Below are 12,288 nucleotides of genomic sequence, written 5' to 3'. Positions count from 1 at the left end.
TTAGTGTATTTAGCTGAAATAATCCGCAGTTTCAAATTTTTTTCACACCACAACCACAAACATGGAGGTGTTTCGTTGGATTCTTAAGCCAAAGCGTTCATGTCCCTTGGAGATAAAACGTTTAGCTGCAGATACAGCCACAGTTGTTTTTGTGGGGCGTCTTTCAGTCTGCGTCGCACCTTTACACACACTGAAATATATCTGGCTGTTTTTCTTTGCAAAAACAATGGAAACTCAGTCAAACAGGACGGAGAACATTTGTGAACATCGGTTTCCAAGTGTGTGTTTAGAGGACCTCGGGGTTTCAGCTGTTTTGCCGTTTTCTGGAACTTTGCTCCAGATTAGAGGAGCACGATCAACAACCCGGTCCTAAGTCTCTTCCAGCCTCAAACATGTTTTCTTCCAGTTTCGTCCTGTGTGCCGTTCCATCCATCCTTCAATCAACGCTGGACAGCTTCCCGGCTCTTGCTAAAGTATTCCTACATCATAATGCTGCCACCAACGTGTTTAATTGTAACGTGTCCAGACTTTTGTGTCATGTCGGTTTTCCCATCTCCTTTAGTTCAACATTGAACGTGATCAACGTTGATCAAGATCGTTCGCTGTACGGCTTTTGGTCATACAGTGCAAACTGGACTTTTAATGGATTTCTTTAGCCCATTTTGGTGCCCTGTCCACTACAGAGAAATTATCCTATTAATTCAAATTACAATACATTAACAGCTACTCCCGTACATGAATTGATGCATGATAGATTTATCGCATCCCCTCAGCAGAAGCTCCATGTTTTTAACTTTATCATTTTCAATTGCTTAAATATTGTTTATGTTCACAAAATATACAAAAAGTAATTTTTTTATCAGTTATAATTTATTCCTAAAAAGCAATTCAGCTCCTTTTTAAAAACTGACTTCTGTTCTGATTTAATTGGCGTGAGTGGGAGAGAGTCCCACGGCGCCCTTTCTTTGCTCTCTAAGTAAAGGCACATTTGAGAAATTAGGAATTTGAAAACTTCCTCAAACTGCACATCTGGTGACCCATCCATGTAAAATTTAAGTTGTTAACTGAACAAAAAAAATACAAAAACTAAACAACAAAAAAAAACCCATAGACTTTGGGAATTTTAACATTTTCCACATTGAGAGTATCAGTAAAGTGAACCTTAGTTAACCAATAGACATTGGAATACATGGTTGTCTGAACTCTCACTTTAGCAGTACGCTGTCTACTCCATAAGATCCCAATTACGTACAATGACGATCGCGGTTGTGCTGTGAAAAAATGTGCAAGGTTTTAACTTGTGTAAATACTTTTACTGTATGAACCCCCAAAGCCAGTTTCACTTTCTGAATTGCATAAGTTGCAATCCAGGTCATCGGATCAGAAGGAACGGGCAGCCATTTTAAACAGAGCAGACTCTTTTGTGAGCGTCACTCATCATGTCCACGAATCATCTGCTCCTGTGATTATCTGAGATTTCTGAAAAGGAGGGCGGAAAAAAAGGTTGCGTCTGTCTGCTGTAGATGTCTCAAAAGTGAGTTTTTACCCCCCCCTGTTTCTCTTCACTATCCATGATATTCTCTCGCAACGCTATGCATGCAGGGTTCTGTGCCGAGTCGTTTGATTGACTTGTGATGAAGGTGCGCGTTATCTCCCTCTCCCCTCCCCTCCTCTTCCTCAGGGTGACAGTGCAGATCGCACCCTGCCAGGCTCACAGCTTCAGCCCTTTATTACTCCCTCGGCTAGGCCCTCACCGCTCTGATCCCTCACTCTGGGGGAGGAGATAAGCATGGAGTGGAAGCGGAGGAGGGGGTGGGTGTGTGTGTGTGTGTGTGTGGAGAAACAGGGTTGCAACAGAACTGGAAGAGTGGGGTGAAAAGGGAGGAGGAAGTAAAGAGCGACTTGGGGAGAGGAGGAGGAAGAACAGATAAAAAGAAACGGAGGGAAGAAGAAGAAGTTGGCAGCTCCAACGTGAGCTCACTGGGAGGAGAGAGAGGAAAACACAACATCGCAGTTGATAAGTTTATCTAGCCAGGCTTCAAATTAAATATGAGATTAGGGCGAATATTGAATGAACAGAATTTCATTCCATTAAAGGGTGATTATGTGGGCCTGTCCCATACGCACACAAAGCAAACAACACGGCTTGAGCGTTGCTGTTTAGACTTCAAAACGGGACCTTCAGCCTTCAGCGTGGCTGAGCTAAACGTGGATTTTGCTCCAGTAGCTCACTAGTTGTTTGAAAAGGCAGCGTAATTATGTGGAGGTAATAGCATCTGGGAAAATAATGAAGACCCCTGGGATTGTAGGAATCTCGTCAGCAGCAGATTATGCTGGCTTCACTTAGCTAGGTGTCCGCCTGTTTGCCTTTGCACTCGGCTTGTTTGACTAAAAGAGCAGCTCCACAGCCGTCAGATTCAGCTCTTACTGCAGGGTTTCCCCCAGTGTATTACAAGCCTGGTGGGCCACCAGGCTTTACTTGTTCCCCCACCAGGCTTAACATTGCTAATTTATAGAAGTTTTTTTTTTTTAATGTTTGCATTTTTAAGACTTTATAGTTGGTGTTCAGGTATTAATCTTCCAATCTTTTGACAACACGTGATTATCAAGTGATATCCTGACAACTTTAAACATTTTTTAACTCAAAAACACGACAGGCCGCTGGATGAATGACTGCCCTAGTGCCACCGAGCTTAGCAAGTTTTGTGGGGAAAACCTTGTATTGTTGATGAATCAAACACTGGTTGGAAAAGTAAGCAAGTCACGTTTCACCCTCATTATCTGTAAAAAATGTAATTTTTAAGTTAAAAACGCTCTCACATCTTTATTTTTTAAATTTGCTGAAAGACATGGCAAGATAAACCCCAGTGTGGACATTGCTGTTCACTTTCCTTTCTGGCACGATGGTAACATTTACTATTTTTATAAAATCAACTGCTTCATTGCAAAAGCATAAAATCTTGCCAAGTAATTTAAGAGAAAAACTAACCAACAAGAAACGTTTCAGCAAGACATATGAGCTTGTTTAAAATAAATAATTCCATAATACTGATAAAAAAAAGTGCTAGTTATAATCTTACTGGTAATATTTTGTGTTTTTGCAGTGTTTGAGCAGCAGCATTTGGCTGCTACTCTGAGTTCTTGTGAAAACAGCAAATTTTTCATTTTCCCCATTCACTGCATTGACAATCAAGGAAACGTCCTTTTTCTCATAACTGTTGTCTTTCTACAACTTTAAGTATTGAAACTAAAAACCTCGGGCCACAGAGAGAAACTACTAAACAAGTAGCAGGCACAATGATTTATCACTTTTCAACAAACCCAAGCGACTTATTTTTCCCTACGATTTTCTGCAGTAATCATTTTTTGTGACTTAGTGCTTAGCGGACGGACATTGGAGTGGATGAAAGCCAGCGGGATATCAGATGACACCCATTTCCCTGACGCTTGGCGGGGGAACCACAAGCAAACATTTCGGATTTTTAGATTCACATCACAAACTAGAGAGATTCAGTCTCGCCAAACTGTCGGTTTTGGATTAAATAAGACAAAATATAACAATCCGGCTACGACACACGGGTCCTTTTTTAAATCAGAGCGGATATATTTCTGTACCAGGCAGTGTGTGCGTGTGTACGCGCGTGGGTGTGTGTGTGTGTGTGTGTGTGTGTGTGTGTAGTGGCCTCTGCAGACTGTGCCAGTAACTGAGACCAATGTTGCCAATCAATGACCTGATGAGTGCTGTGAGCTCTGGAGACGGCCTGACCCGAGCCACAAGAAAACTCTGCAGTCAGCATTTCTCTCGCGTGCTCCTTTTACCAACTCCCACCGTCTTCCAATTTATACCGACTAAGCCACAATTCATTTCAATATGACACTTACTTTTTGAACAACATGTCCTTTGCTTCCCTGCCACACGTGTTCCTGCATTTCTGTTGCGATGCACTTTCAGTTTTTACATTTTTTCCGTTTGTGGGGGTTTGGGATGCTAATGCAGCTAACCTGCCAGACATAAGGCAATTTTGTTAGTCGTATAAGTTGTTACGGTCACAGAAAATATTCTGTAATATGCAGTAACTTTTATTTGTCTCAATTGAGCTTCTTACTTCTTATGAGATTTCAAATGTAGCAAACTGAACTCTTATAAAAATGCAGTATGTAACTTTTATTAAACAAATACTTTTTATATATTTGTTGAAACTGTTGTTTTTGTTGTGACAGAATGAGATCTGAAAAAATTGGGCTCCTTTGTCTTCTCCCAGTGCTTCCAAAAAAAACCAATCAGAGCCAGGAGGAGGGTCTTAGCGCCGCCAATCACTCTCCGCGTGGTGCTGCTCATCCCCACTTCTCGTTCTCTGCAGTCAGCAGAGCCTGTTGTGAATTCTCAGGCTAGTTAGCATTCACACTGATTACGATGGATAAACGGTTTTCCTGTAAGGTTGTTTCTCAGCCATTAGCACATTGAGGAGAGTGTACATCAGGGTGATTGACAGCGCAAAAACCCTCCTCCCGGCTCCGATTGGTTGTTTTTGGGCGGGAGCGGCGCGTTTCTTTAGACAGCAATAGTAGCATAGATTATCTGTCTCATATAAACTCACACAACATAGTGACAGTTTTAACAAATATGTAAAAATATATGTGTTTTTTTTATTACATACTGCAGCTGTAAGGCTGTGGCTTCAGTAGCTTATGAGCCACTTAAGAAGTTACCTTTTTAATTTTACCAACATATTTCTTATCAAGAGAGAGCTAAAGAATAGGATGATGGCAAGGAGGCGTTACCCCTCATCCAAACAGATAAGCTGTCAAAGTCCCAGTGGAAACATGCACAAAAAAAATAATCTAAAAATGCCATAGATATTCTGTTATATGTTCATTTTTATTTAAGTATAAATAGAATAGATCAAATTTGTTTCAAAGTTGACGCTCCTTTTTTTTTCTGATTTTCTTGGCGTAAAATAAAAAAAAAAGTTATGTAGATTTGCCAGGTGTTTGGGCTCATCTGTGTCTACGTCTTCCTCAGGTGGGATGGCAGCTGAAGAACCTGGTGAACGCTCTGAGAGAAGACCCATGCGGAGTCATCCTCACGCTGAAGAAAAGGCCCCAGAACACCCTGAGCTCCACCCCAGCTCTGCTCAGGAACGTACGCTGGAAACCACTGGGCCTGCAGGTGAACACAGCACGTTCATGTTTTTTCTTGATTTTAGCCTCTGTATTCAGAACAATCAGGGTTTTTTTGGTTGGTGTTTTCAAAAACTGGCTCTTTTATGCTTTTATTCTTGCTTCAACACTTCTGTTTAGTGCTCCTCGTAGCTAAGTAAGACGATTTTATATCAAATGACACAACAACAAGACAAAAGCTTGTTCTGTTTGGTTTCAACTGTACTAAAATATTTGTACTAGAAACTAGATAAAAAAATACTTTGGTAGATTTGTTAGTTTTTGCAGTGGACTCAACTTTATTACAAGGGATCTGTGTAATAACAAATATGTTTCAGATTTTTGTTTGAAAAAAAACAAACAATGTATTTGTTTTATTCAACTTTATGATTAAGTGATTCTTTTGTCATGGGTGTGTGCCGGTGTTGGACCCAAATGCAGCAGGCTGACACTATGAGTTGATATAGAAGATTTAATTTTAATAAATGGAAAAAAACAAACAAAAAAAAAGCATGGAGAACACAGGGAGCCAGAGAAGAACAAAACTAACATGAACCAGGAACAACAGGGAGGTAACGGGATCAGGCAGGCTTTAACAGGAGGAACCAGCAAGGAGGAACTGTGAATGAGTTTTATATACTGAGGAGGTTGATTACTGAACAAGGAGCAGACGGCTGATTAGAAACAGGTTGCAGGTGTGAAAAGAGAGGGAGGAAATAACACTAAGGAATAACTCAGAAACATAACTGAGAATTTACTACACAAGAAATAAACAAACTAGAATCACTAAGGAATGACTGAACAAAAGCAAAACATAAACAAGACTGAGAGGAATACAGAATAAAGAAACCTCGAAACAACTCAGGATCCTGTCAGCTTTAAGTTGGTCTATTACATAAAATCCCAATAAGCTATATTGAACTCTTTTAAATAGAAAATATTTCAAAGCGAGGGACAGCTAAAGATCTGTAGCTTCCCCTCTCTCCAAGGGCGGAGAACGTCTGCTGTTGTACAATCTTTGCAATCTTTCATACTGCAGATTTTACAATTTTTGGTGCACAGAAAGAGAGCTATCCGTGCTGAGTCGGATGGAGGGGTGAGACGAGGGCGAGCCTGACACCGCCTTGATGCTTTGTGAAGCGCCGACTGTCTTGTCAGCCGCCCGTGTTCTGCGGCTGCTATTTTTAACTTCGCGTCAGACCAGTTCATTTACATGCTACTTCCACGCTTTGATCTCTGTTCATCAGAGCACAGCTGCTCTTCTGTTTTTATTCTTGTCTTTTTGTTGCTTTCAGTTTAAGCCCTTGCTTTCATTCTGTCTCCCAGGACGTTGTTGGATGAAATACAGCACTGCGCGTGCGTTCACGTGCGACGTTTTCTTGAATTTGCCCATCGAGTCAGTGTTACGAACGAATCTTTCGAACGAGTTGGTTCCCGTTTCCATTTTGTTGCCATGTTATCAGTGACTCTGCTTGCTCCTCGGTGGTTATTGTTGTATTTGCTGCTGCTGCTGTGTGTGTGTGGAGGAACAGAACAGAGGATCGGGGTAATGGCTCCCTGACAGACCGTTCTGACGCAAACGCGCCGCGAGCGCCCAGATCGGAGCTCGGAGACATCTGCGCGAGGAGAAAAAGAAAGGAGCGTTTTAGATTTTGTTCTCTCTCAGAAAAGACTCGAGCTTTTAATAATTCATAAGCAACAACAAGCAGCTCCACTGGCTCTGAAACAAGAGCCACTACTCAGCAAATACTGGAGATAATTTACTGAATCCAAAATATCTTGCTAAACAGCTTGTTTTAGAGCAGGTTTGTGTGTGTGTGTGTGGGTGTGTGTGTGTGTGTGTGGGTGGGCGTGCGTGTTCATGCCAGACGGTCTAACAAGGCCGTGGCTACACGTGTGTGTTTAAGCGTGTTTCTGTTCACGCTTTGTGCACGTATGTAGAGGGATGTTTTCCAGTTTTTTAAATTTTTTTATTTCCCAGCCTCGATCGCTCCTTGGAGACACAAAAGAACTGGGTCATTCTCTGTATACTCGTTCCGTCGGATTCTCCCTGCGCTCGCGCGCTCCCAAAACAAAAACACACAGCTGAAGAACACGCGTGCACTTTAAGCCCGGTTCTGGAGAGCAGCTTGCATGTCTGGGGAAATTTCAGCGGAAAACGTGGCAAACGTTCAGATGGATTAAATCTAAGTCTGCGAAAGGAAACAATTTATCTCTGCACAATATCATGTGAATTTAGCTCACTGATTTTTATTTATTTTTTTTACGTCAAATGGTGGCAGAAATCTCTCTCTCTCTCTGTGTGTGTGTGTGTACATTTGCATGTTGGGTAGGATGGGCTGAGAGCAATTTTATATTCCATCATTATTACACCAGTGCTTTGTTTTTTAATGATTAAAAGGTAAAGAGAGGGAGAATCGCTGTGATGCTACATGCACCACTGCCGCCTCTAAGCCCCCATGCTCAGAGTCATTTCATGTTATCAAAAGCCTCATCAGCATCCACATCACACCACACTAAATCGATTACTCACATGGCACCCATTGTGTGTGATCCTGCTTTGCTCAAATCCCTCACAGGCTCATAAATCGTCACTGTGGGTAAACGCCTGCTATTTTAGGCAACACGTATCGGCGCTGAATGCATTAGCGCTTATTGCACTTTGATAATTGCAGCTAGTCAGTCTTCTGGCCTATTTTGGGGTGTCTGACTCATGTCCGCAACTTCGACATCCATGGCATCACTTCGAAGAAGAAAGCACGTTTGTCATATATTCTGTAAAGATGATGTAAATAAAAACACCCTTTTGTTCTGGGCTCGAGGGTTCTGTTTTGCCTAAGGAATCCTGAAACCCTTTGATAAAATCCTGTTATGGCAAAAAGCTGAATTGCCTATTTATTATTGTTGCTGTTAAATTTTGCAGCTCATTAAGCCAGCTTTAAAATTTGACAGCAATAACCAAAGTAAATTAAAAAAAACTTTTCAAATTGTGTGGAAAAGTAGAAGTAAAAGTAGAATCTCTTCCAGCTCCGCATAATTCTTTGAAAATAGAGCTGCCCTCGTGTTAAATCATGAATTTTATAAGGCACACACATTTCTAATTATTGTGATTAAGAAATCACTTAGAATAGAACTTGACAAGTAGAGGTGACTAATCTAAAACACACACACACACACACACATCATGTCATGCTCTAAAGAAATTGAAGAACAGATGAGAAAACCTTACAGAGCCATTTTTAAGATTGAGACTCCAAAAAATATGCGTCCTAGCTTATTTTGTTTCTCTTAATTTCTCTTGTGAGTGAGTGTGTGTCTGCATGGTTCTTTGTTTCGTTTCTGTTTTCACACCTGGTAGTCTGGTGGACTCGGTTCGATTGGGGACCAAATTGACATTTGTTACATTTTCAGTTGATGTAATTTCCTTTATGCTGCACTGTGTCAAACGAACCAAAACCTTTGAGAAACCTGTTTCTCTCCACACCTGCGGTGGCGCTGCACCCACAACCACTAAAATAAAAGACAGAAGACGGTGAGTCTCCAGTACGCTTGCATCCACATATGCGTCTGAACCGCACCATAGTTCACTTCAATCAAACCGCGTCTGGTTTTTAGACACACCAAAGTTCACTTTTTTGGTCCGAAACAGTTTTATACCTCATTCACACCTTCCAAAACGAATCAGACTCTGTAGACAAATGGACTAGAGTTTGATTAAGGCTATCTTAACTAGGCTGGTGTGAGTGCACCCTCAATGCCCACTTAACCGGGTATAAGCATCAGCCCATTTGTGACCCTGCGATGGATGGATCTAAAACATTAAAGCCTGAGAAAATATTCAAAACAAAATAAATATGTAAGGAGGCGAAGACCTTTTCACAGCGCTGAATAATTTAATCTCACTTCCTCTTTGTTTTTAAACATTTTAAGGTTTTACACTTTCAGATGATCAAAGTATGCAGATGTGTTTCAGTGCATCCTTCTGCGTGTGCGAATGCGGTAGCATTAGACAGGAGAGGTTTTAGCAGTCCATTTTCTTTTAAATTTTTTTTTTTTAGCCAGCTTAAAATGGCCACGGCAGGGGGTGAAGTGCTTTAAGTGCTGTTTGAACAGACTGGAAGTTCACCTGCTGTGGTAGTCTCATCTGGCTGTACTGCCATCCCCCTCAGCTCCCTTTCCCCATGCAGAGACTAGTGGGTTGTAATCACTAAATTACTGTTTTCACCAGTCGCCACACTGCAAAGCTATCCCCGTTCCCTCTGTCTCGGATTGACTCTTAGTTTTTTTCTTTTTTTGCCCTATTTTACTCCCCCAACCCTTTGACTTTGGTCTCTTTCCATCTCGTCTTCATTATTTTTGCCAAAGTCGCCTTACTGTAAGCCGCCTTCAGTAGAGGAAGACTCTGCGGGTGAAGGAGGGAGACCGAGGCTTGGGGATAGGGGCTGTGAAGGGGAGCGGAGATAGAGAGAGAGAGAGTAGAAAGTTTGGAATATGAAATGAATTTGATTAATGCAGTGCTGATGAAACAATGAGACAGGGGGCTTCCTTAATGAGAGCGCTGCCTACTCGCCATCGCTCTGTTTTCTTCTGTCCCTATTTGTTCATTCTGTCCGCATCGTCTCCCTAAAACGTTGGCCAAATCCTCCGACATACAGCATGAACTTCTCTTCCTTCGGGTGAAATTGATAACGTGAGCCGAGCGTTCGTTGCAGCAGCTGCTCCGAAAATCGAAATGTGTTCCTATGGCAGCCGAGGCCTGGTATCCTTTCCTCACAAAGACGCCGATGACAAATAAATCCAAGTGTCCTTGAGTCGAGCAGAGACGGGAGACAACAATTACTGTCCCGCATCCTCTCCTTGCTTTGTGGTTCACAATAGTGGGAGAGGAAAAGAGGGGTTAGAAAGACAGGGGGAATTGAAGAAAAGCTTGAAAACAGGAAAAATGAGTGGAGCATAGGAGAACAGGGGTTGTCATGGGAACAGACATGAAGAACCCGACGAGAGTGGAGAGACTTCAGACGAAATGACAGAGAAGTGAGGCGATTAAGCAGGCATCACAGGCTAGTTTAAGGAAACGTCGCGCAGACAAGTCCGCCCTTGGCGCCCGCTCGTCGAGGAGCGATTGCTGCAAATTCACTCACACTTGATGGAATCAGCTGGAAAAAAAATGCTTTTCACAGGTTGGAATAATAAACTGAACTTGGCAGCAATACGGACAGTCAGTCCAATCTGTCCGGATTGGATTGACTTCATTCTTAATTTTTCATCTAGAAAAAATGCTAAAAAGCCTTTCTCTGTTTTTCTTTGTAGCCCATCCCTACCAGTCCCACCAGCACGTCCCCCACACCCGGTGGAACCCTGGGCATGTCCAAAATGGACGCCCCCAGCATGCAGGATGTCTACATCCTCTCTCCCGTCTCTGGACTCTACAGCACCAGGTATGGGGACGCGCACGGAAAGTTTTCGATGACGGCCATTATTCTGATTATTCCGACACCGCTGATGACAGGGTGAGGCGACGCTGATGACATTTATGGTGACAGCTCTTCTCTCCGCAGGGAGGAGATGGGCCTCATGTCGTGCGACGACATCGGTCGCTACAGCATAGGCTCCCAGTCCGGGTCCAAGGGCTCAGAGGCCGTCAGCTACTACCTGGACCAGGACAGCGGTCAGTACTTTTCTCTGCTGGAGGGCGACGGACCCGCTGGGACGGACTACGACCGGTGTCGCAGTACGGGCGTGCGACGGCGGGACAAGACACCGACGCATGGTAAGGCGCACCACAAGAGCCTGCAATGAAATGGGAGCGACAGCAGCTCGGGCCCCTCCACCCGATCAGCCGACTTGCATGTTCACCACCACCACCACCTCCACCAGGTCTCCCCTTTTTTCTTTTCACCATCTCTCCTCCTCACTCGCCTCATCGCTGCGCTCGCTCATGTCCTCGTCTGGCATACGCGCAAACACAGACTCAGACTCATGCGCCTTAAACAGCGGGGTCGTACAAGACACTCCAGCTCTCCTGTCTGCTCCACCACCTGTGTCCACCTTTTTCCCTCGACACCCTCCAAAGCGAGCTGCAGCGCACCTCCCGTCTGCCCTTGCGTCAAGGGACCATGACACCATACGAGGCGCAAGGCAAGGGTCACGAAATGCAGCAGTCCAGGCCAGTTCCTTCATAAACAGACACACGCCCATACAGCGACCGCCATCAAGTCCCAGATGAGATGCCTGACCTAAACCCTGGCTAGTACACTGGATTGGATCCAGCCAGAAACCTGTCCTATAATAAAATGAGTTCATTGTTATCTGTAAAGAGGAAACTTATCAGTAGTTAATCCTTTAGGAAAAGGTAATGTCTCAAGATGAGCATTAAAAATAATAGTGCTGGTGAGAAGTTTGCATACCTTTATCACGGACATTAATGTTGTATTGATTAAGGGATTTAAAAGTTACATCTGAATCACTTTTTTTTGTCAAGGTGCATAAGATACAAAAAAACTCAAGGTTTAAGATTTTTAAGAATTGGGAACAGCCTGGCACACTCCTGACTAAACATTAGACCACTCTATTTTCCTCCAGATTTATTAGAGTTAATTTAATGTTTCCTGGCACAGACCTGACTTTTAAGCACGGTCCTTACATTGTCTTTATGGTTGAGGTCAGGTACATTCCAGTAGCCAGTCTTCTTCATCTAGTCTAGAAGTTTTTATGTGTGTTTTCGACCAACCAAGACGTCCAAGTTTCTACCGTCTTACTGCTGAGTTAAGGAGACGTTGGATAATTTAGATGTAGTCCTCCTTCTGCGTAATTCTTCCCGCTTTGTGCCATGAAAGCCCCGTAGCATGATGCTACTACCACCCTGCTTGACTCTTGGTGGTTGGTACAGCGTTCTTTGAATTACAAGCCTCAGGATTACCACTTGCGACTAAAGTCGCAGTTCAATCTTTACATTCTGACCATAATACATTTGGCTAGTTCATGTGCCTGTCAAAGCACCGTTCACAGTTATTGGATTCCTAATAAAGCACCTTAAAAGCAGCTATTTTGTGCAGAGACTTGTTGATCCAAGGTGCCACTCAGTCGGCTCCCAAACTGACAGACTCAGGAAATCGTCCAGTCTTGTTT

The 12,288-nt window shown here is 43.1% G+C and overlaps 1 protein-coding gene across 2 annotated transcripts in view; it reads left to right on the top strand.

Annotated features, from left to right (window-relative positions):
• LOC116714237 (connector enhancer of kinase suppressor of ras 2) overlaps positions 1–12,288 on the top strand; it is an 83,555-nt gene that overhangs the window by 46,940 nt on the left and 24,327 nt on the right. For both annotated transcript variants that reach the window (XM_032554658.1, XM_032554659.1), the window contains exons 9-11: positions 5,024–5,170; positions 10,471–10,598; positions 10,719–10,930. In XM_032554658.1, coding sequence (XP_032410549.1) covers positions 5,024–5,170; positions 10,471–10,598; positions 10,719–10,930 — 487 coding nt within the window. The remainder of the gene's footprint in view (positions 1–5,023; positions 5,171–10,470; positions 10,599–10,718; positions 10,931–12,288) is intronic.

The sequence above is a fragment of the Xiphophorus hellerii genome, chromosome 23 (genome assembly GCF_003331165.1).
Source record: "Xiphophorus hellerii strain 12219 chromosome 23, Xiphophorus_hellerii-4.1, whole genome shotgun sequence".
Lineage (NCBI taxonomy): Eukaryota > Metazoa > Chordata > Actinopteri > Cyprinodontiformes > Poeciliidae > Xiphophorus > Xiphophorus hellerii.
The sequence above is the reverse complement of the archived record's forward strand: the minus strand, read 5'-3'. Positions and strand labels throughout refer to the sequence as shown.